Genomic DNA, 24,360 nt, shown 5'->3' on the forward strand with positions numbered 1-24,360 from the left:
GAGGTGACATAGACTTTGAACTAAGTCAGAGAAATGAGCTAGAGCTTAGTACCTGGCAGGGTGTTGAAGGGAAAACACGAAGAACTGGAAACCAAACGGGCGCACGCTGCTTTCCCAGCAGGGTCGAGAACGGTCAGCAAGGCACGGCGAAGGCAGTGGCACACCTGGGAGGAAGACATTGGGCAGAAAGGGGAGTGCAGTCAGCATTTGCTGCCCTGCCTTTCTTCCGCCAGGTAGAAGTCGTGAGGGAAATGCATGTCCTGGGATACAGGACGGCTAAAAGGCCGTGGATGGGACGTGTGTGAGTGGACAACACAGGGCCAGGTGCCACAGGAGTTATGAGGGGAAATGGCCAGGGTAGGAAAAGAAGCGTAGGGATGGGACTGAGGCTGCTCTGCAGAAAGCAAACGCGGGCAGGATGATCGAATTTTTGAAGAGGGACAGAATACACATTATCCATGACTAAAACACGGGCTTTCCCGACTGTAAGCGAGGGCAGCCAGGACAGGGGTGACCCAGAGGAATGTGTGTGACGGGGAGGCACGGCCCCCTCACCCACACCGGGCCACCTCACCCAGCACCTCTGCACTACACCGCGCAGGACCCGGGGTTCAAATTCCTCCCTCTGGCCACGAAACAGACCCTCCGGGAGGCGAGGCGGGCCCGCCAAGCCTGGCGCAGCACCCGGACCCCTCCACCTCCGCCGGGGGCAGCCCCAGCCCCGGGTCCGTCCCGTCCCGTCCCGCCCCGGAGGCCGCCAGGGGGCGGGCGGCGAGGGTCGGTGCGGGCCGGGCCCATCGATGGGGGCGGCCGCTCTGCGCTCGGCTCCTCCGCCCTGCCTCTCGGCTCTGGATTAGCGAAACTGGCGACGTGGGACCGGGCCGGCCCCGCCGCGCCCCGCGGGGTGAAGCCGGGACTCGCCGCCCGCCGGCACCGCGCCGCGCCGGGGCTCCGCGGCTCCGCTCCGCACCGCAGCACCGCACCGCCCGCACCGCCGGCAGCGCGCCGCGGCCATGGCGCTGCGGGCCCGGGCGCTGTACGACTTCAGGTCGGAGAACCCCGGTGAGATCTCGCTGCGGGAGCACGAGGTGCTGAGCCTGTGCAGCGAGCAGGACATCGAGGGCTGGCTGGAGGGCGTCAACAGCCGCGGCGACCGCGGCCTCTTCCCGGCCTCCTACGTGCAGGTGATCCGCGCCCCCGCCGCCGAGCCGCCGCCGCCCGCCCGCTACGCCAACGTCCCCGCCGCCGGCTTCGAGCCGCTGCCGCCGCCCGCCGCCTTCAAGCCGGCGGCACAGCAGCAGCAGCAGCAGCAGCAGCAGCAGCCCCCGGCGGCGCAGCAGCCCCCCGAGCCCTTCCCGGTGCCGCCCGCCGCCGGGTACCCCTTCCCTATGGCGCCCTACGGCGGCCCCTACCAGCCCAGCCAGGGCAGCGACGACGACTGGGACGACGACTGGGACGACAGCTCGACGGTGGCGGACGAGCCGGGAGCGCTGGGAAGCTCCTACCCCGACTACGAGGCGGCGGGGGGCGGCGGGGCAGCGGGGCGCTACCGGCTGTCCACGCGGTCCGAGCTGTCCCTGGGATCCCGCGGTGGTGGCGGAGGTGGTGGCGGCGGTGGTGGGCACGTAGCCGGACACCCGCACCCGGCCGGTGGAGGAGCCAAGAGCTCGGCCACGGTGAGCCGCAACCTCAACCGGTTCTCCACCTTCGTCAAGTCCGGCGGGGAGGCCTTCGTGCTGGGCGAGGCGTCGGGCTTCGTGAAGGATGGGGACAAGCTGTGCGTGGTGCTGGGCCCGCGCGGCCCCGAGTGGCAGGAGAACCCCTACCCCTTCCAGTGCTCCATTGAGGACCCCACCAAGCAGACCAAGTTCAAGGGCATGAAGAGCTACATCGCCTACAAGCTGGTGCCCAGCCACACCGGGCAGCAGGTGCACCGCCGCTACAAGCACTTCGACTGGCTCTACGGGCGCCTGGCCGAGAAGTTCCCTGTCATCTCTGTGCCCCACTTGCCCGAGAAGCAGGCCACCGGCCGCTTCGAGGAGGACTTCATCTCCAAACGTCGCAAAGGCCTGGCCTGGTGGATGGACCACATGTGCAGCCACCCGGTGCTGGCGCAGTGCGATGCCTTCCAGCACTTCCTCACCTGTCCCAGCACGGATGAGAAGGCCTGGAAGCAGGGCAAGCGCAAGGCTGAGAAAGACGAGATGGTGGGTGCCAACTTCTTCCTGACCATCAGTGTCCCCACTGGCCCTGGGGCCTGCCTGGACTTGCAGGAGGTGGAAAGCCAGGTGGACGGCTTCAAAGCCTTCACGAAGAAGATGGACGAGAGCGCCCTGCAGCTCAATCACACCGCCAACGAGTTCGCCCGCAAGCAAGTCACTGGCTTCAAGAAGGAATACCAGAAGGTGGGGCACTCCTTCAAGTGCCTCAGCCAGGCGTTTGAGCTGGACCAGCAGGCCTTTTCGGCTGGCCTCAACCAAGCCATAGCCTTCACTGCGGAAGCCTACGATGCCATCGGGGACCTCTTTGCAGATCAGCCCCGACAGGACCTAGATCCCGTGATGGATTTGTTAGCGCTGTATCAGGGGCATTTGGCCAACTTTCCGGACATCATCCACGTCCAGAAAGGTAACACCCTTACTTATTTTCTGAAATTATAGTTTAATGTATCGGTGCCATGCAGACAGAGGTAGGAACCAGGAGCTAAACTTTCTCCATGTATGGCTTGTTGGCCTTGGGTTAAACTTTTCAGTGTTTACTCAGGTAGTCTGTTGCTAAAAATACACAAAACACATCAGTGACAGCTTTCATTCTGTGCCAAAGGTCTAGACTTTGTTGGGATTTCTGTTCGTCAGAGGTTACTGAGCGTGACTGTGTGCCTCTGAAAGAAACCACATCTACCTGTGCGGCTGATACATTAAAGATTAATGAGCTTGTTTACAACCCCCGGAGATCAACTGGTATGAAAACATCTATTACTCTTTGACGTATGTCAGGTGTCTTAAATCTCTGATCTAGTAGGTAATCGATAAGTAATATGAAGATGCAGATACACAAACTGACCTTGTTGTTGGAAGTGTCACATGCGTTTTGCAGTGGTGGGCATTCAGATGAGAAGTTTAAAGCCGTTGGTGTTTGTCAGTTTGGCTGTACATTAAACTCCCTTTTGCACCTTTGTGAGGACAGTGGTCTGCCACAGTGTTCCTAGTTGGGTTTTTTCATCCCTTGCCCTTATTATCCTGAAGAGATGTTGCTCATGTGGTACCCTTTTGGCATCTTTCTACCTGAAACATGCTTCTGAGGTTCACATTGCTGTTTGTTTGGCACTTTGTGAATCATTAGGGGGAAACAAACTCTGAAAATGAAAGAATCATCTGCTATATAACTAGGGACACTCATTCAGATAAATACAGGTTTGTAGCATTGAATAAGTGTAGGTAATTTCCCTGCTCTGAAGTTAATGCTCTTCATGCGTTCATCACTGTTGTGAGAAGAATAGCCCATCATTCATCCTTTTTCCTGTTATATCGCTGACCTATGGCTTTCAACTCAAAGATTAGAATTAAAGAGACCTAGGAAAACACCACCTAGGCTGTACAGAAATTTGTGTGTGTAACAGTTGTACAACAAAATGCGAGAGCTTCTTCACTGGAAATTATTTTCGAGATTTATTAGTGGGGGTCTGTATCCAGAGAGGCAGAGCCTTAACTGTGATCCACAGTGATTCAGTCTTTCATGCCCTTATCTGCCTTTTTCAAGGCCTTGAAATCTTGAGATTTTTGATGAAATGGTTGGAAGAGTTTTTACAACAGATCAAAAAAGGCAGGCTTTCTGGAGGTGCACACTATTGCTAGGAAAATCTGAGGAGGCAGAGTTGATATAAAGTACACAACTTGTTTAAGAAAGCAAGAGTTTTGTTTCAAGTAGATGCATCAAGTTCAGATTTTCATTCTCCTGTCGAATCTTGAAAATTGTGGGTGGAAACTTAAATAATCCTGATATTATTTTGAAGAGAAAACTGAAAAGTGCAGTCTGACCTTTGAGAATTTGCTCCGCTTGCTGGTGTGGTATTGTGTTCTGATAACAACTCTCAAGTATTTTAAATTTGGAGAAAAGCGTGACACAATGTCTCACACTTGGGAAGGGGAAAGATTTTTTTATCAGGTGCAATAAAACAGCAGATGATATACACTACTTAAATACAGTCTTAAAACTTTAAGATATATTATAGAGTTTACTTTGAGGAGAGGATTGGGAATAGTAGAATATGTGCTTGATTCAACCCATATTTCCTTTAGCTTGCACATCTCTATTCCTCTTTCATTTGTGTTTGAATTTGCACTTACAAGAAGGTTTACCTTCTTGAACTGGGGAAAATTCATCTAAGCGAGCTTCCACCATAGCAGTGCAGAAGTATGATGACATGCATAGAGCTGATTTGGTGCCAGAAGTCTGTGCTGGAGCTGGATGGAGAAAACTACAGCCAGCCTGCCTTCACATGCTAATGCTCCAGCACCTCTGAGCTAACACAATTATTATCCCTGGTGCATATTTGCAATGAGAAAATGGCATGGGTTTGAGAGTTTGGTCTCCTGAGTGTCCATATTCATCACAGGAACAGGGTTAGGGCTGGGTTATGCATTTGTTGCTTCTGTTCCCTGTAGAAAAGAGACAAACTAGAAGAAAGCTTTTTTTTTTTTTTTTTCCCTCTCCATTTTATGGCTGTTTTATTGCTCTTAACAGTTATTTCTAACAGGGTATAACTCTTCAATTCCAAATTGTAAACTTCAGATGAAAACATGAACTGTTTGGTGTTCTTACAACATAAGACCTTTCTTTTAAATTTACAGTCTGGGATAGTTGCCAGTATGTAAGGATTATTATTGTCTGTACAGACCAAACAAAAATCTGTTGGTGATAATAGATCATCTGAAAACAGTCGACGTGTCTTTCTTTCAGTGTTTTATTTTCTAGTGTACAACTTTGTGCAGTAAAATAACCCCAAAGTGCCTTTAGAGGTGGCAGAAACAGCAGCCTGTTGATACATTGCCAACATGGGCTTGGCTTTAGAAAGATGAACTCTACGGTTATGAGTGCTTCCTCCATTTTTCTCTACATAGTGCAAATGGATTGTCCGCTTGGGGTAAAAAGCGAAGCCGTTTCTAGACTCCATCTCTGTATCCCTCTAGACCTGAGAAGGACCAAAAAAATAAAGGCGGCTATGCCCCAAACATATATGTGCTGGTAGAACCTTAGACTGCCTTGTCTTGTTAAGGGTTTGATCTACTGCATATAGTTGAACAGCTGCTTAATTTGATTGGAAGCGTGTTTTGTGCAATGGACTGAGAAGTCTGCGTGTCTTGAGGTTTTTGAACAATTTCTGCAAAGTTTTTTGTGCCAAAAGAAAGCCAAAGAATCTGAACTAGAGGCAAGAATTTTCTTCCATTTGGCCTTTATCTGTTTGTCTAAAGTTATGAACCAAAGACACAAAAGCCCACTGTTGCTTTTTCTGTGTATCAGCAGGGAAATGGGTTAAACGTTGTGCTTGTTACTGTTCAGGGATCCCGGTCTTTCTGCCTCCCATGTTGAGGACATCGTACGTGATCTGTGGTGTACAGAGAGTGATTGTCATTTTGGTCACTTAGGTAAAGATGGAAAGCCATGGGAATATGTTCAACGTGTTTAGTAGCGTAAGTATGTGATGGAATGGCAATAACTTCAATAGGAGATTTAAAGATTCCTGTCTGTCTGCCTCCGTGATGTTGAGCACTCAGTGTTCAAGGAATTTTCTGTGAGGGAAGGAGGAGTTCAGGTTCCTGCTCCAAAAGAGACAGAGGAGGGGTTCGAACTGCTTTTCTCCCACAGTCCGGTTGAGGATCAGCTTGGCAGCGCTTTGTGAGAAACCTTACTTGGTTTTGTGTGTGCACCCGTCCAGGCCTGAAGGTTCACTGAAACAAGCCCTACAGTGAAGAGCACACCGAGCTGGAAATCCCACGTTTCCATTTGGAAGTGCTTGGCGTGAGAGTCCCACTGGGACTGGCAACAGAGCATTTCAGTCCCAAGACATGGTTTCCTTACAAACGGTTGCTCTTTTAGACGTTTTCAAAATAAAACTGAGCACTTAGGGGAAAACTGACATTTGTAGAGGTAGATGATGGCAGAGAAGTGTCTCCGAGCCTCTCAGCACCCAAATACTTTACAGATCTAGCCCTCATCCACAGGGAAGTGCACCTAACATGCTTACATTAAAGTTTTCCTGTGCATACCTGTGTGTTTCGGAATAGAGGATCCAAGTGTGTTAGACAGCTATACTTGTACTTAGTTTTCTTTAGCCTCTGGCAAAACATATGTAGAAGGGGAGTGTTTAGTTCATGAGGCTTAAAACCAAAACTGCACCTTGTCATTTTCTTTTTGCAGAACTGATGTACCTTTCAAGAAATGCTAGATTCAGTTGCTTTAAGCTTGAGAAGAAAAGCACACTCCCATCTTCGTTTCTGTGCTTTTTAAGGTCTAGTTGTGGAAATTCCCTAGGCATTCTTGGCAAAATAATTCCTACATATTAATTGCTAGAGCTTCACTCAGGTGATGAAATCTTCTGACTTCCATAATCTTCAACCTCAATGTTTGCTGCAGGCCCATGCAAGTTCAGGTTTGGGAAGTTTGTGCACATGAGAATTTGGGATAGTGTGTGAGTGTATGCTAGTGCTGTAGTTCATGCTTGTCTGGCTATCTCATCTTGATACTTGCTTAGTGAGAGTACAGAATTTAGTGTTTTTTTTCTTTCTTTCTGTTTTTGAAGTCTTCCTTGAGGAATTACTGTAATTGGCCTCTTGTTTTCTGAAAGAGGAAGAAACACTGGCTAACTTGATGTTTCATCTCTGCTTTCCAAAATTGTTTCTTTATCTTACCATGATGTTGTTAACTTCTGGTACGATTTTTGCAAAACAGGCTTAAGAAAGTGTTTTCTAAACGTTTTCTGAGATGTGGGCAGCAATTCATTTCCTCAGCACACCAAGATATAAAAGAATTATTTAAAAAGATCTGAGTGACCCTACCCATTTACTTCTTGATAAGTTTGTGAAAAATAAATTGAGGCAAATGTCCTTATTAATCTGGAGCAAACGTCATCCTAGACATTGGCTATAAAAATGCACTGGGTGTACTTTTAGAATAACAAAATTATAGGTGAAAAAACATTCCAGATAGTAATGCATTGGAATTTCAAGCATGGAAAAAACCCAGACAGAAATCTGGAGGTCTCTATAACATTTTCAGCAGTTCTTGCAGGGAGGGGAGAAGGAAGAAGTCTCTATGTGTCCTTGAACGAATGAAACTGGTCAGAATTCACACCTAAGATTTTATAACACAGTGTAAAATCAGTGCCCTTCTCCCTTGCTTACTTTCTAGCCTATTAAGTTCATTGCACAGACTTGTATTCTCTTGTAATCCTTGCCAGGTGCCTTCTATGATAGTAAAAAGAGATGGGTACCCATCTTCCATCTATTTAAGGACTTTGATGAACAAGGGTGGATTTCCTTAGGATGACTGTTGTCACCCCTCTCAGCTTTCGCACTGCTGTTACCGGAGTGATGTAGTATTTGTCTACTTGCTCCTGAATCACCCAGTTTGAACCTGGTAGTGTTTGAAAGAAGCCTGAGGGAAACAGACTTCTAGATGGCTAAACCGTGAAAGAATCCTCACTTTTAGCAACAGTATAAAATTACAGCTTCCTTGGTCTGTGTAAATCACACAGAGGACAACAATAAGTAAGACTAAAATTGAGCAATGCCCTTACTTGAAGGGGATTAAACAGAAAGAAAGAAAGAAAAAAAAATAACTTGTGTGTCTTGTCTGCCAAAAAGATGCATGGATCTTGCATGGATTGTTCTTTTCTTTTTCCTCCCACTCCCCAGTCTCTTCGTACCTTATCTTTCTAAGTGAGTAAGATTCATGCAGGTATGATGTTTCTCTTTCCTGGTACCTTTTGGAACCTCTCTTAGCTTGATATCACACAAATCTGACGATGGCAAGACATTTCGTAGGCGGTAAAGTCCCAATGGTAGTTTTTCAGCAAACAGCTGGTAGCAGAGGAAGAAGATCGCTGTTCCACCTGTGGGAAGGACTGCATGCACTGCTGCACACCAGCAAGCCTGTATCCACCAGGCATTTACTACCAGCAGGCTGGAGAAGTTTTGACCAGAGCTCACACTTGCATTTTTGACCACAGGTAGTAGACTCCCAGCTCTTGTGTTCTTGCTTACCACAAGAATTAAGACTCTGTGTGCTGGGAAGACCTCATGAACGGCAGAGAGAAGAGGGTAGCAGGATATATATATATATATGTTTATATATATAAAACGCCTGTCACCATATTGATACACACTCTTGGGAACCACTCTGATGGCAGGGGTAAGAACTGGAGCTGGCCTTTTAGTATCTCAGCACTTCCGTTACCAACTGATTTTAAAAAGGGAAAAAAAGCCACAAGACTACAAGATAAGAGTGCAGATATTAAAGAAGTAGAAATTATTTTGTAGAAGGAGGAAGCAGTTTTATTTCAAAGACTATGCAATAGCTTTTCAGGTTGAAGTTTCTGAAGAATCTATATGCTGAGAAAGGGTTTGTTGTCCTCTTATGGCTAGGGAAGTGCAGGTCATGCTAGAAGGACTTCTGTCAAAACAGGGATGACCAGAATTGGTAGACTGAAAACAGAAAGCAACTCCTAGAGCTCTTCCAAGTCTTTGTAAGCACATTATCAAAAACAAACAAGCCGGACGAATTTTCTATTTTTGCAAGTCACCTTTGAAACAAGGACACGTTTCAGCCTTTCCAACATCTTTTCCATGACTTCATTGTTAGACTTTGTTTGAACAGTTAAAATGCCAAGTTAATGTGTGCAGACTGTATAAACTCATCCAGCTGGTACCGTACTTATTTTGAACTGCCTGATTCAAATAGCACAGAAACTGAAATTTTAATTAAAGAAATGAAATCACATTTGGCTGAGCCCCCAAGATATTAGATTTATCAACGGATTTGAGCAAATAGCAAATGCTTTCTACAGTCTTGTTTATATCTTTCATGAAGGCCGCAAGGATTTAAATAAAACAAAAAAAATTAAAAAAAGTTAAAAATGCATTTAAAACTTTTGAGTTGGTATTTCATGAAATCAGTAACTATATATATATATATGTACGTTAAAAGTCTGCTCAGGTCTTGACTATGCTTAGGCCTTGTCTTGGGCTGTTCAGCCTATGCTTTGGGTAGGCACGCATCACATATAAATAACTTCCGTAATAGTGATAAACTGAACCACCCTTTTTATGCCTGCATGCGATTCTTTCAGAGCAATGTGAAAGCAGGTTAATGCTGTTACTGGGAGTTTACACTGCATTTTCACCCTGTGATAAAAACCAACTTACTAGTCTAGTTTTTTCAGAGCTACCATTTTGAATCATAGGCATGAATAGCTGTTCCAGCCAAGTGACAATAAACTGAAGGAAAATCCATTTTACCACATTTTCAAATTGCTTGGAGTTTAGGTAAGTCAAGGTACTCAGAGGAGTAGATCACATCCTCCAAAAAGGCAGACAATTCTCTTCTGCCTCAGTAATTCTGTAATACTTTCTATACATTAGAATATATAAATATATTTATTTACAATTTTAGTTAACATATAATACAATAGTATCTGTTACAGCATTTTTATATATGATGTGTATATAGCATTATACTATGCTATTGTAAAGTTCTGCTTTTATATTTCAATCAGTTACGTTAGTGTTGGTTTACTTTGGCTGTTTTTACTGCAACAAGGAATGTCCTTTCTGTCCTCACAGAGATGCTGCAGCATTCACGTTTCTAACAGAGGGCATTTAAGGTGCACTATGGAAAAAGTGGAGCAGGATCTGCACTTAATTTGGATCTCAGCTCTTTTCATAGGAAGTTACGTAAAGTGGCTCTGCGTGTTATATTTGCTGAATCTTAGGACAGTCGTGGAACTATGCAGATGATGGTGAACAGTCAAATACCATAAACTGTGCTCACCTTTTGCATCCCTTCAGCCTTTATGGAGACCAGCATCCAAAAGCAGGACTTGCATAGGACCCCAATAAAGCAGGGTTATGAGAGTAGGTGAAACCGGCATTTATACTGGCTTTTCTTGACAATGTCATATGGATATTGCTATGCTGTGTAGCCTGTATTCTCCTGTCCACCCACATCCCATAAATCTCAAGAAATTTTTGAGGTTGCCATTTAGTATTATGACGCCTACATCCATTTTGATAATAACTTGTATTCGTCTTCTATAGATCTAGAGGAGACATTTCTGCTCATATGCTGCCAATTGTACTGAAAATTAATTGTACCAATTGTACTGAAAATTAATTTCTCATGTGTGCACAACATCATTTCTGATTGAGGTTGTTTTCTTGACTTAGGCATTATGAACAGGGCATTTATATAAGCTATTAAGATTTAGTGGCATTCTTCTGGCAGAAAAGTACCTGTTCTGAACGCGCTGAATGGGAGAAACCCATGTTCAGAAACTGTGATAATTAAATTGTAAAAGGCAACTTAAATTTTTGGAAGAACAAACATTTATTTTAAAAGCCTGCTTAGTGCTACTCTTAAATGCAGGCTCGTAAGATGTACTTAAAATCACTGTAAGTTTTCGTCTTGGCACTCCTGCCAGTTGTGATCGCTTACATTTTCAAGTGTCCACCCTGAAATTGTTCAGCGTGAGCTGCTTTTCGAAGGGCAGATGTTATGCATTTCTATCAACCAGCCTGGTCTGTGGGGTCACTCCTTTCTATAGCCCAGTCTGTAGCATCAGCTGAAGTGCTGTCAAACCTCCTTAACTTGTAGCTAGGAGTGCTGAAAAGTACAGGCTGTCTTAGAATTGGGCAAAACCTGTGTTACTAAATGTTTGCCTCTCAGGCTGTGATGCACAATGCTATGTTTGTAATAATGGAAAGCCGTGTACACAGTTCAGCTGGATTTTAAAATTAACTCATTGATCTTATGGGCTTTCTTTCAGACATCACTATAGGTACATATACAGTCATTAGAAATACTTGTAAACACATCCTGCAGTGGCTGCAATAAGCTTGTTCATTTGCAGAAAACATTGTCTGCATACAATACATCTAAAATATATTTCTTTTAAAATTGCTACATTCAGCATTCAGGAGGAAAAAAAACCAAGCACCTTTCAACTGATTTTGCATAATTTTTGCCTTTGGTAACGTAGCAGCGTGGGTTTCCTTTTTTTAATGCGGTTATGCAGAGTGGTAGGTGTGGCAGACCTGTTGTTCCGTAGTGTTTCTTTCATTTATTTTGCCACCTTACTCACACCTCCTGTTGTCAACTGTTTTAAGGGCAAAGTGTGGCTTGTAGCTTGTATAGCAGTGCGCTGTAGCTTGGCTCAGTGAAACGTTCTTGCTGGAGCTGCTGGATTTATCTGGAGGACTCTAGAGCTGAAGTGTGCATTGCCAATGTGATAATGGAAGTATTTTTCAGTAGCATAAACATTTTGGAGATTCTGAACATGCCTAGGTATGATTACAGCCCTTGTTTCTCTGGATAAAAAAATGGGTCGTGTATACTCTTCTTATGTGTGTGTACACAAACTTGCCTTTGTATACACAGTGATCTACAACGATTTAATCAGACCTTAACTATGGCATTATTTAAAAATAAAAAAAAGATAGCAGTTAGACATGTATAGTATCCATTAACAGTACTAATTCTTGAAAATTGAGTGGCATTTGACACTGTGCATTCTATCACCATCATTAATCAGTTATATAGGAATTAAATCAATGTCTATGGTTAAAACCACCAGATAAGATCAGAATTTGTCATGTTTCTGAAATCTCTGGCAAAGACTTTTATTTTTGCATGATATCTGCATTGTGCAGATTAGAGGGTGACTTTAGTTTGAACTGAAGAATGAGTCTCTGAGTGACAGCTTTTGATGAGCTTTGTAACAGGGTAGCTGGAAGAACAAATAGTTCCGTCTAATAATGCCACAGTCAGTCAGCGTTAACCTGGGTGTTAGCAGAGACCTGTAATTTGTGAGCCTAGATTTACAGGATAGTACTATCTTATTCTGATATTTTTTGAGCAGTGAGCAAAAAAATAATGAAAAATCTGAGGTTTTTTTAGTTGTCATTAGGATGCATATTCTAAAAGCGTTATAGCCATATTCCCATATCTATACAAAAACCTGCAATACTAAAGTAATTGTAATTTTATTTTTGCATTTTTAAATCACTTTCATTATGAAAAGCAGAACTTTCTTAAAATAGTTTTGCACCATCAAGAAAAATATCATCATTAAATTAGAAAGCTTGGTTTTGAAAACTGTGTTGACACTTTTAGAAAATACAAGTGACTTCATCCTTTTGCCTTTGATGTTGAAGACTGCTTGCTTTGTTATGTTCGAAACACTAAAATCAGATTTCAAAGTAGTGAGCCGTTCCTTCATTAGTTTCAGTAATGCTACATTTTCCCTGTGACATTCTTTTACGCAGTTAAGTCTCTACTGGAGAAGCCTTCTGTTTTTAATTTCAGGCAAATTCCCATTATGCTGCTCTCCCTTCTAAATCTCAGCCAGAAAATGTAAAGAATTTGCAGAATCTTAACTTAATGTAGGCTTCTTTTGTTAATCTGTGCTCACAGCATTCTTAAGCAAATAATCCGTCAGTGTAGTACAATCTCTATTCTACTATGCACAGTTTCGTCGTTTCTCTTCGAATCGAGAGAGGGGAAGTGTAGGGGTTTGCTTCAGAGCAGGATTTCACGTTAGGTGTAATCTTGCGCGGTGCTTCTGATCCTTCCCTTGTGTTGGAGCGAGCAATTGCATAGCCGTGGGCTGAGCTGGATGGAATTGCTAAGCCATCGGCAAAGCCAAGCCCTCCAGGCCCAGAGCAGTGTTTAATTGGGTTAGTCATCTGAGTCATCCTGTAACAACATCTCTGCTAGCTGCGGTGTAAGCGGGACGGCCACGTAGATGGCTTCGCTTGGCAGCAGTCGGATGGGTTACGGAGACGGCTCTGTCTTCCACGGGGTAAATCAAAACTGCGGCTACGTGCACGTGGGCTGCCCAGCGTTTGCCTTTTCAAATCTTTAGGCAAAGAGCTGTAATTAAATAACAAATAAATAACATGAATAAACATCATCAGGTCTGTGGTAAGAAAAGTGTAATATCATTTCTAGTCACTTTTTATGCTTTTGCATCTTTTTATGAGAGCTGCTAAAATCAATGTGATGTGTATTGTTTTCTCACTTCTTTTTAGAGGTGGTGTCTCGTAATAGAAGTAAAGCAAAGGGAATTGTTTGCGTTCAAAGTTCTCCCTTCAGTATCGAGTAGCACACTTTAAAGGAGACATCATTGATGCCTACTGTTTGGCAATTTAATATGAAGGGCAGCTGAATGGCATGGAAACACAAGTTATTTTTCTTTCCAGTAAGTGATGCACCAAATCTGATTTTGTAGTTTGCAGACAGTAGGAAGACAAAATAAATTGTATGTATGTATGTATGTATCACACAGGTCATATCGTTTTCACAAGATCTATCAGATGAGACTGCTGAACAGTTTTCTTTGCTAATCTTCCGAGTTTCTGTAAAGAACACAATGTTTTCTGACTAGCTTTCTTCCCTCACGAGGGAGCCGTTTTTCAGAGGAACCTTTGTACTTTGACACAAATTCTTCGGGGAGGCTGGTGTACCGAAGCTTATTGGCCAGGGGACTTCTCAAAGGAGGCATTCAGGAATCTGGTGCTCTTTGTTTTTGCCACGCTTACCGCTGATACAAAGGCCAGAACAATCGCCCTCCCCAGATCTTTTCCGCTCTGCCATCTATTGTCCTTTCGGGTATCGTTTTTGAGCAGAGTGGGTACGGATTTACGTCCGGGGCGGCTGGTGGCCACGTGCCGTGTTCCTGTCCCGTGGAGCCACCGCTGCTTCCCACCTGCGGCACCAGCAGCCGTCACGCCAGGGGCAGAGCAGAGCAGAGTGGGGCGGGCGCAAGGCTAACGCCTCCCTCCCACGTTAAGGACCTATTCCAGAAAGTAGCTTTCTGCTTAATGTATCAAGGACAACCAGGGGAATAACTTTTCTTTCTTTGTCTCACGTATCTTCTGCACTTATTTTGCAGTAATTCCTTAACTCGAGGTATAAAGAATAACAGGAATGGGTGTATTTGAAAGGAAGTCTTACACTATCATAACAGTTTACGTATGTGTCAGTTATCTCACTACTAGTGGGAGAAAGCTATTTGCTGTGGTTTAGCATAATTCATCACTAAAGTGACGTACATATTTGAGTATCTGTAGTCATAAAGGCATTACGAATACAGGATCTAAAAAGCTATCTAAAACTTCTACATGCTAGGTGAGTTTTCCAGTTCAGTATTTTGTGCTCAGATACTGCAGACAGTGATATATAGGTGACTTAGTGGATGATACACATTCCTGAGAGCGACAGTGAATTGCAGACCCCCTGACCTCTACCGATCCTCGCTGCTGCTGCAAGTGCCATGTGTTAGTGACACCGAGCTGACAGGCCTTCATGTTTAATCCCATATTGCAAGCCCCTATGCAGTATTGCTGTATGAAGTTAAGTCATTGCTGCTACAGCAATTTTTTAGCTCTTTTTCAGAAGAGAGGAATACCTTTCTGAACAGCATCAGTAAGGACTGCTCATATTTTTTAAGAATCGAGCAAGCCCAGCCATGGGGCAGATGTCTGCTGTACTAAGCACTGTGCAAAAGCAGAGCAAAGAAGGGCTGCTGCCCCAGAGGTTTCCCTTCCTCTCGCTTTGTCTTCATGTGGACTCATAATTTCATATGCAGCTGAAATTTCACTCCTGACTACTGCATGCAGAACTCCAAAGCTGACATCCAGGTGCTGCTTCTAGAAGAGGAGGTGGGCAGTGGGAAGTTGGTCTTCATGAGCTGAGCCCCAGGACTTCTGCTTTCTGGTCACGTTGCAGGCTGCAGTCTGGGCTGCTGCCGTGCACACTCAGCGCCAAGAACCCGGGCAGGGCTGGCTGCTGGCAGGCCGATCACATGCAGTCGGTTGTGATCCATTCCCCATGCATGAACGGGTGCTTGTAGACACATATGCATCCACATGATGTGATCCACTTACACATCTCTGTACACATACTTACAGGGTGAGGGGAAGTGAGTACAAGCTCATGTATGGGCTCAAACCCACCCTTGGTTCATTGTTCACACATGCTCAAAGCATTTCTGAACGTAATAAAACTGCAGGTGATAGGAAAATATATTGCTTGACCCAAACTTGAGTGCTCTCAGGTTCAGGACTTTTTTTTTTTTGGTTTTACTTTCCTGAATGTATTTGATTCTTTCTGCCTCATTGCAACCTCATGCTTGCATGGGAGCTTCCTGACTCAATACACTTCATTTTTTCCTGGTAACTCCTCAGCACCTATTTAAGTTGCTGTTTATACAGCATGTTTCACAGCTTGCAAGTATTTGTTTCTAGCAGGAATTTTATGTTGCCCATATATTCTTGGCTGCTAGTATTACTATAAATGTCCCTTATTAAATGTGTTCGTGTAACCTAGGCTTGTCTAATCTCAGACTTCAAAACAAGTACTGAAAACTGAGTTTCTAAAAGCCCTTAAACAGCATTCATCGAGCACCCCTGTCTGTTTAACTTCAGTCTTTGGGTGATGAAAAATAGCATTCACATCTGCTTTTCCCCACCTTTAAGAACAGAAATAGATGTAGCACAGCTTTTTGCAGTGTCTGTGACCCAGGCCTTCTTTGTTGATTGAAAGCTATCCCTGACCACTGGAACCTGCTCTCCTAACAGAAGGGCTTTTCATCAGACCAGAAGCTTTAAATTCACGGACAAGTTGTAAGGGAATCTTTAGAAATGGAGCTAAACAGAAAATATACATATATATATACATATATATATATATACATTTTTTTGAATGTGTTCCATCCCTCTTGGAACCATGCCTTTGCAGATACTTATCCCAGACATATTCAGCAGGAGATTTCTTTAAGCTAATATGCATTGGGAGGTGCCTCTTTCTGTGCCTTCTCCTCCTCCCTAAAACATGTGGTATTCTTTTCTAGGGCTGCCAGAATTCTGTGATTGCTACTGTTGTTCTGGTTGTTTGCTTTTAAATACGCCTTGCTTATTTGGATTGTCCAAACCAATGCTTGACGTTCGGATCTTTGAATCCAGGAGCTGGGGGAACGGAGCAGAGCAGCCCAGGTGGAGGGAGCTGCATCCAGCTGCAGGTGCTTCTCCAGGTGTGCCTGGCCAGAGGGGGCTCGCTCAGCCTCCGCAGGGTGTGGGGCAGAAGGGAAGGTGCAGAGGTGCCAGGCAGGCAGAGGAGAGGGGTGCAGCAGCAGCTAGGAGAACGTTTTGAGAAAACGGGAGATGAAACATGGTGTGTTGCTGTTAGTGAAGGTGCTTGCAAAGCCGTGCGAGCTAAGAGTGCTTTTTTTTCCTGAGGTTTACTAAACTAAGGCTTGAGAGCTTCAGTAGATGATGAACAAATTAAAAATGGTGTTTTAGAACAAATGATTGCTTACTTTTTAATATAAAGCACGTGGGTTGTTGTTTTTTTTTTCTCTGTGTTTGGGGAAGGTTTGTTGATTGCCCGAAAATAACCTAAATGTTTCCCTGTATGAAGTTATTTCAAGGTTTATTCTTTCACTGTTAATTCAGTACTTCATTTAAGATACTTGAAAAAATAATAAGAATTTTGTGTATAAGTATATGTATAAGCTCTTATACATCGCTGACTTCCAGTTGTAGTCTGCCTAGACTTTAAAGGAAATTCCACTATAGTACCAGCATGAAAACACATGCATTATGAGACCAGTGTTAACGGTTGGAAGTTTTCCCCTTGGATTCCTCTCCCTAATTATAAATCTTTTTTTAACTTTTTTTTTTCCAGAAAAAAAAAGTCACAGTGTATAATATTTGTAGTCTCAAGGGGTTTAGTGTTTGGTAATGTATGGTTGTATTGATGTAAAATAATTCGAAGATTATGCATGCTCCAGAATCTAGTTATACATTCAGCTGCTGATGCTGTAAAATTTCAGTATTTTTTCTTCCAGTTTGGTCATTCTAGAAATAACATCTAAAGCTATTTCCACACATCACAACCAAAGAGTTGTCATGTTTATTTAACCAGCTCCATCTGGCTCCCAGTTAAGTCACAAATTTCATATTTTTTCACAGCCCTGTACAGATTCCTGCAATGAAACAGAATGCAGAGAAAAAAAAAAAGCCGAGTTAGGTTTTGTTTCCTGAAAGCAATGTCCTTTTTGTAGAACAGAAGGTTGACTGTTTTTTTTTACATCGTATCCTGCCTCCCAGATTACTCAGTCTTTGAAGGGGAAAGCACAGATCTTCTGGCGCGGCCTGCTGCTTGCAGCACTGCCTGTGTTTTTTCAGTTCTGTTTTTTTGGGACAGGCTGGGGATGATGTCAATCAGCTGTCGCATCTGGTGCCAAGCTTTTGGCCCTCACGCCTGAGGGCTGTGGCATCGGGAAAGGTGTGGACGGGCCAGGCTGCACCAACCACCCGACACTGTCCTGGGGACCATCGCTCAAATACCTGCGCTTTCTGTGAAGCAGTCTTCGGTCTAAACTTGTTGTGCTCATGACTTTCCTAGCAGGAACGGTCCATATGGTTCCTGCAGACCAGAGAGGATTTTCTGAAGCTCCTGATGGAGAGCACATACTGGGACTGAAACAAACTCTTTTTCCCCAGGTCCTCTAAATCCTCTGGTATTCTAACTTGCCTCTAGTAAGAGCACGCTGACACAGTGGTTAGGCACTGGAACAGGCTGCACGGAGAAGTGGCGGCGTCCCCATCCCTGCAGGTATTTAAGTGACATATGGTTTAGTGGAGGGGCTCAGCAGCTCAGGTACACAGTTGGACTTGGTCATCCTGAAGGTCTTTTCCAACCTTAATGATTCTGTGACCTTAGAGACGAGACAAGGGACAACTGCACCAGGCTGTGAGAAATGCCAGGGTGACGGGTGTTCAACTAAACAGGCAAGGAAAAAATGGAAGGTGATGTGTCTGCTGCTGAACTCTTTTTGCTGGTGAATAATGTTCACTACAAACAGAGATTCAGGCTGACAAGATGAAATTAGTCCTCCAACAGACAAACTGGAGGTCGTCCTCCTTAAAGACAGAGGTAGGGAGTCTCCTCTGTTAGCTTGGTTCCTCTGTAAGCGTGCTGTAGGGAGTACAGAAATGCATTTCTTCAAGGCAACGTAAAGGGAGTCCTGTTCATGAACTGTAGGCACTTGTATGATGTAAAGCGTAATATGAAAGGAGAGAGTCATTTGAGACATTACAAGTAGCTGAAGGAACAAGAAACTTGTGTGATCATAAGAGTTTTGACAAATGTATCACTTTATAGTGATATATAGTGATTTTTTTGAGAAGATAAAGATGTATTGATCTGACTGTTCTTATGTATATGAATAAGATACATTCCCAGGGCGGCAGTGGTCACGGCACCAAGCCTGCCAGAGTTCAAGAAGTATTTGGACGATGCTCTCAGACACATGATCTGGTTGGTCTGATTTTATTTATTTATTTATTGGGTGGTCCTTTGGGGACCCAGGAGTTGGACTCAATGAGACCCTTCCAGCTTGGATATTCTATGAAGATATATGTGTGATATCTAAGGCAAAGAAGTTGCTTTTAGGGGAAACTGAGCTCATGAAAATGAATGTTCAAGATGCTTCTCGGTGTTCTGCGTCACTATATGAGTCTGTTTTGGTGACGTGTTTTTGTAGCGTGTGTGCTTTAATCAGCTGTTTGGAGGAGGAAGGCTAGCAACCTTTTTGCTTTGTTTTTCTTCAGGCTCTTCCAAAATTGTGTTACCTCTATCTGGAGTCTACAACTTTGAAATAAACTCCTAGATTCTCTAGTACTCAGTGTATTTTGGGGTGTCTGTAGTGTAGAAGCAGAATGGTATACTGTTATTTTGTGTATTCGGATCTCCTTTTGATGTTTCACAGATTGTGAAAGTGTATGGTGTTTCACAAAGGTGTCTGAATGATGTTACTCTTCTGGTGTTTATGTAGGCTTAAATCTGACTCGTTTTGTAGTGCTTTTCTCCACTGCCGTTGTATTTATCAGTTATTCTCTGAAGGACACCATCTGATTTCTTAAGATTATGAAATAGGCATGTTTTTCTCTTACTGACTTTTGAAAGCTACAGCCTTAAAAGTTGCTTTTTTTTAGCAAGATACACTGTTCTGTGATTTTATTTGAAAGAACTTCCCATTCATATAAACACACGTGTAAATACATTCAGAATGAGCCTTATACAAATCCTTGTTAAATGACCTGTTAAAGTGCGGTAAAGTCTACATTTTCCTCACAGTTGTACTCTTGTGTTTTCTTCTTTACACAGGAGCCCTTACCAAAGTAAAGGAGAGCAAGCGGCATGTCGAAGAGGGGAAGATGGAGCTCCAAAAAGCAGAGGGCATTCAAGAACGCTGTAACATTATTTCTTTTGCAACCCTAGCAGAAATTAATCATTTCCACAAAATCCGTGTGAGGGACTTTAAATCACAGATGCAGCATTTCTTGCAACAGCAAATACTCTTTTTTCAAAAAGTGACACAAAAGCTAGAAGAAGCTCTTCACAAGTATGACAGTGTTTAATCTCTGAACATTGATTTGTGGACTTTGCTCAATTTGAACATGACTTAAGCAGCGAAGCAAACATCGCTGCTGTTAAAGAGCTATTGCCAGTGGTAGATGGTGGTACAAGGATGGTTTGTGTTTACCTGGAATCCCGGTTTAATCTCTGATATGTAGGAAGGAAACAGTTAGAGGGCTATGTAGTAGAAACAGTACCACACATTGTAACTAAGTTATACTGTGTATGCCTACACTACCATTGTAACTTTTTTGAAATAATGAATATACTATTTGCCTTATTGCTTTTTGAAATACGGTATTTTAGTGCATACTTTGTAGACCTCAAAACCCTTTGGGTCTTTAAGGAAGTTGGCTAGATAAGCCTGCTTCAGATGCCTTTTTACTTTCCTAGATTTGGATTTCCTAAATTCAAACAATTCTCTGTTTACAGACTCCTACTAGAGCAGCTATGTGATTCTGTGCCTTTAGACTCTATTTTTCCTTTTCTAGTAAGTCACATTTTTATGATTGAATGAATGAAGGGTTGATGCCTATGAGAGGAACTGATAATGAAACCTCATATTAACTGGAAAAAAATCAGCTGCCATCCAGTTTGCACAGCAAGTACTGTCTTATGACAAATGTTGGCTCAAAAAGGAGAAATTAAATCTATTCACACTTTCCTTGAAAATGGAGACTACTTGTTACATGTACTAGGATGTTAAGCACATATACAAATATACACCATTGAATTCCCTTTCTGAAATGAATATTACAGTGAGGGGTTTTTTTAGGATAAAGCATTACTGTGAGTGGAAATTTGAAGAAATAGCCTAATAAAAGTGATGTTTATCAAAAGGATATGAATGCAGGCTATGTGGCTAGAACATTTTTTTCTTATAAGTAGGAAAAGATCTGCTCATTGCTCAGTCGCTGATTCAGTTTAACTTCAGACTTGCATCTACATTGCCGGTTGTCTGAGTTGAGACTCCACTGTGATTCATTAGTTTACTCGGTTATAAATTTTCAGGGATGTTCAGTAATACAAATGATCTGAAATCAGTCTTGGCTGAACTGACTTGGAAAACAGGTGGCATTTTTATGTTTATAACACTCAAGAATTAACAATTGTCTTAATTTTTGTATAAATATTTTTGACAAGCAGGGTGCATTTATATGTATGTAAACACTATCTTTTAAGGAGTTTTCTGGCTTGTTTCCCTTGAATTAAGTCTGAAGTCTGTGTTTATAACCTATTGGTTCCCTTCTTAGAGGTCAGTATGAGAGGGGGTTTTTATTTATCCTAGCCTTCTTCTCCTAAACAAAAATAACAAAACCTTCAAAGGAAGCAAAATGTTTACTTTATTTTTTTTTAATTAAATTAATCAAAGATAGCTTAAACAAATTAAAGCCTGGAAAAGGAAGTTAAGCAATAGTTACATTTAAGTACAAATCATTCCTCACCTATGCAGCAGAAATGTACAGTTCTTTTATTCAATCATGGGAGATTCTGTAGCTTAACCCCACACCTCTGTTTCAGAGGAATAAACGTAAGAATGTAGTTTTGGGTTTAAGATTTGCCCCAGAATGTTTGGAAGATTGCTATTTTGACCACTTTGCATTCAGCAGTGCTGCTAATACATACCCAAAGAAATGAAATACGGAGTGAAGAGGAAGAAAAAACAACAGTGTTTGTAACAGAAGGACAATCAGTGAGGGAAGAATCCATTTGCAGGCTATTGAAAGAGTGCTGCAAACAGCAATGTTGACTGTAAAATAAGGATCATAGTCATAGGGCTGACTTGCTCTTTATCTTCCTCATGGTGTCTTGTTCTACATTCAAAACTCACCACTTCCCATAACAGCTCTTCCCACCAGTGCTCCAACTTCCCACATACTGCTTAATTACCTGAGATAGCAGTGAGCCGGGTTTGAGCTGTTCTGTGGTTTACGTTTGCTTAAGCCAGATAGCATTTTGTTAAATGACTTTACAGTAATTAGATCAGGCTACAGTTGAAGTAATTCTATGTAGAGATATTAAGACCTGATCAGAAATTGATCTTGGTCCAGTTGAAGTATTCTAGGAGGTTAGTATTAATGAAGTGTACATGCCCAGGGGAAATTAAGCTGTGATATGTATACATAAAACATTATCAGACAGGTACAGTTTTCCCAAATAAACTGTCATGGCCATCACCTTACTTTCTCATTTGTGAATTTTTGGGGTAGAGGGAGAATAGGGGTGCTAATTTGTTAAACTTGATGTACCAAAATGCTTGACTGCAGTCCAGGATCTGAGGTGTTGCAAAGTTTGAAAAGGTATTAGCACATTAGCATCTTGCTTTTATTCTCACTTAGAGAGAGTTGGAGTTAAGCAGATGTAGGGAGCCAGAACTCAGTTCATGCTTACTGCACTCCGTGAGATCTACTATTTTAGTTTTACTTGGAACCAAGTGTCACATTGACCACCCATGCTGACGGACTACTGGATGGTGTGATCTGAGGTCCGAATGTACTCTACAAGAAGGTGAATGTATATTGTGTGGGACTGTGGAGGTATTGAGGGAAATCTAACAAAACCTCTTAAATGAATAAATGTGGAAGAGAGGAAATGAGCTCCATAACATAAACGCATTTGTTTTATTCCATTCCTGTAATTTGTGTTTGATGCATTACAATTTTTGTGCTGATAGTAATATGTGTCTGTTATATTTACTGGGAGTTTAGGGGGATTAATTGAAAGCTGCAAAAAGATTCACTGATGTATTGGTTTCTGTGAAAGTGCTGTATCCAATGAAAAATGTAGAATAAACCCATCAGTGGAATATAGCTACTTAAAATGATCAGCAAGTGGTGAGTGAGTAATGTTTCTTTTTAAATTAGAGGCTTTACATTTAGAAATTAACCACCTGTGAAAATGATTATCTAATCATTTTCATGTTTGTGTTGTAGCCCTGCTGTTGTGTGATGCTTGCAAAGAAAACAGTTATCTCGGTTTGTGACCTGTGCACATTTTCTAGGTACTCCCCACCAGTTTCATGATCCAATGGCAGAGTACATTTGTTTTAGGAGCGTTGCACAACCCAGCTTAGAGAGATCAGCAGTAAAATTGTGGTGATGAAACATTTAAAACAAGCACCAACAAAATCTGAAAAAAAAAATCAAAATGGAAGTATATGTCACATAAAATTCATACGCTTTTATAAGATGTTAATGAACTGCATACACTGAAAATACCTATGTTATTTTGTGAGGTACAGATATATTTTTGGTGAATTACAAGACACTGTATGCACTACATTATTATTATGTCAAACTTTCACAATTCCAGCTAATATCTTCCATGCTGATTGTCTGCTCCAGCTTGAATTCTTCAGGGAAACTTCAAGCTGTTCAGCTATTTCTGAGAAGGAGATCATAAAAATATAAAAAATTAAAATAAGTTATTCTTCTTCTTAGATCCTTTGGCTGAAAAGCTTTAGTTCTCTCATGCTTTGGAACAAGGACTTGAAATTTGGCAGACTTTTTACCTTTTGCATCCTCAGATACGCCTTGCTGCACTGTGAAAATTTGCCCAAATATTTCAAAGTTGAACTAAGGTTTCTTCAGACGCACTTCAGCTAAAGTTTGACAGATAATTATTCTGTAGCTCCTATTTGCTTCAAGCCATCTTTTTGCCTAACCTCAGTCAGCAGCAGCTACACGAGACTTTCTCTGTCATTGTTTTGTCCCTTCATCTAGAAGGGGCTGAGCCTCCCAGAGCAGAAGCTGGGCAAAGAAGCTGTCAGTAGGTCCTGGCGTTGCTGTTCTTGGTACCTGGCTGTGGCAGAAGAGAAGCGGCAGCCTGGAAGGCAGGTTGGCAGCTACAGCAATGTGGACATCAGGGCTGATACAGGGGAACATGGGGACAAAGATAAGGGAAAGGCTAGGGCAGAAAGTTCCTCCAGTCCCTCGTTATACCTTGGGCTTCCAAAGCGTCTTGGCCTTTTGCTGTCACCAGGGAGCCATAATAAGCAGATGCAAAATGGATAACTTAAGTTCTTCTGGTGTTGAGGATGGCAACAGCTTGTTTTTCTCATTATAAATTGTATATATATGTATAAATTTATTTGTTCAGTGGTCAAAGGTCTGATACGTTAGTTGAAAAGTTTTGACTCAGTTGATAAACTCTGGTAATTTGGGGACTGAAGGATTGTGCTGGAGCTCTAAGTATCCATACCACAATTTATATTCTAAATTGTTTTAGGAGTCTGCACACTAGAAAGTTAAATAACAAAAAATGCTAAGTTTGACTAATGATTTGAAAAAAAATAATAAATTAAAAATACAGTTGCCTGTGTAACTAGTGTATCAAGACACACCTTGATAACGCCATCATATGAATGCTTTACCATCATTTCCATGCCTATTTTGAGTGCACAGTGTATACAGAGGTCTTCTGGCCTGTGGAGATCTGTCAGGGAGGGTGTCGTCTGTATCATCCTTACCTCTTTTGCAGCACTGGTTGTACTGTGTGCAGTGAGAAAGAAAAGTAAGGGTCTTCAGCCTGCAGAGAGGTACTCAGAGAGCTAGAGTCCATCCCTGCCTGCACCCATGCTCTTCTATGCAATGTGAGCCGCAAAAAACTTTTAAATTACTTATATCAATTCTTGTGTAGGTTTGAGATTAAAGCTAAAACCTG

The 24,360-nt window shown here is 42.7% G+C and overlaps 1 protein-coding gene across 1 annotated transcript; it reads left to right on the forward strand.

Annotated features, from left to right (window-relative positions):
• The first annotated feature begins 871 nt into the window (after positions 1–871).
• SNX18 (sorting nexin 18) lies at positions 872–22,525 on the forward strand. The gene is made up of 2 exons (XM_080574564.1): positions 872–2,628; positions 19,447–22,525. Exons 1-2 carry the CDS (start codon positions 1,014–1,016, stop codon positions 19,698–19,700), a joined length of 1,869 nt encoding a protein of 622 aa, XP_080430690.1. The 5' UTR covers positions 872–1,013; the 3' UTR covers positions 19,701–22,525.
• The last annotated feature ends 1,835 nt before the right edge of the window (positions 22,526–24,360 follow it).

This window comes from Anser brachyrhynchus (genome assembly GCF_964034855.1).
Source record: "Anser brachyrhynchus genome assembly, chromosome: Z".
Taxonomy (NCBI): Eukaryota; Metazoa; Chordata; class Aves; order Anseriformes; family Anatidae; genus Anser; species Anser brachyrhynchus.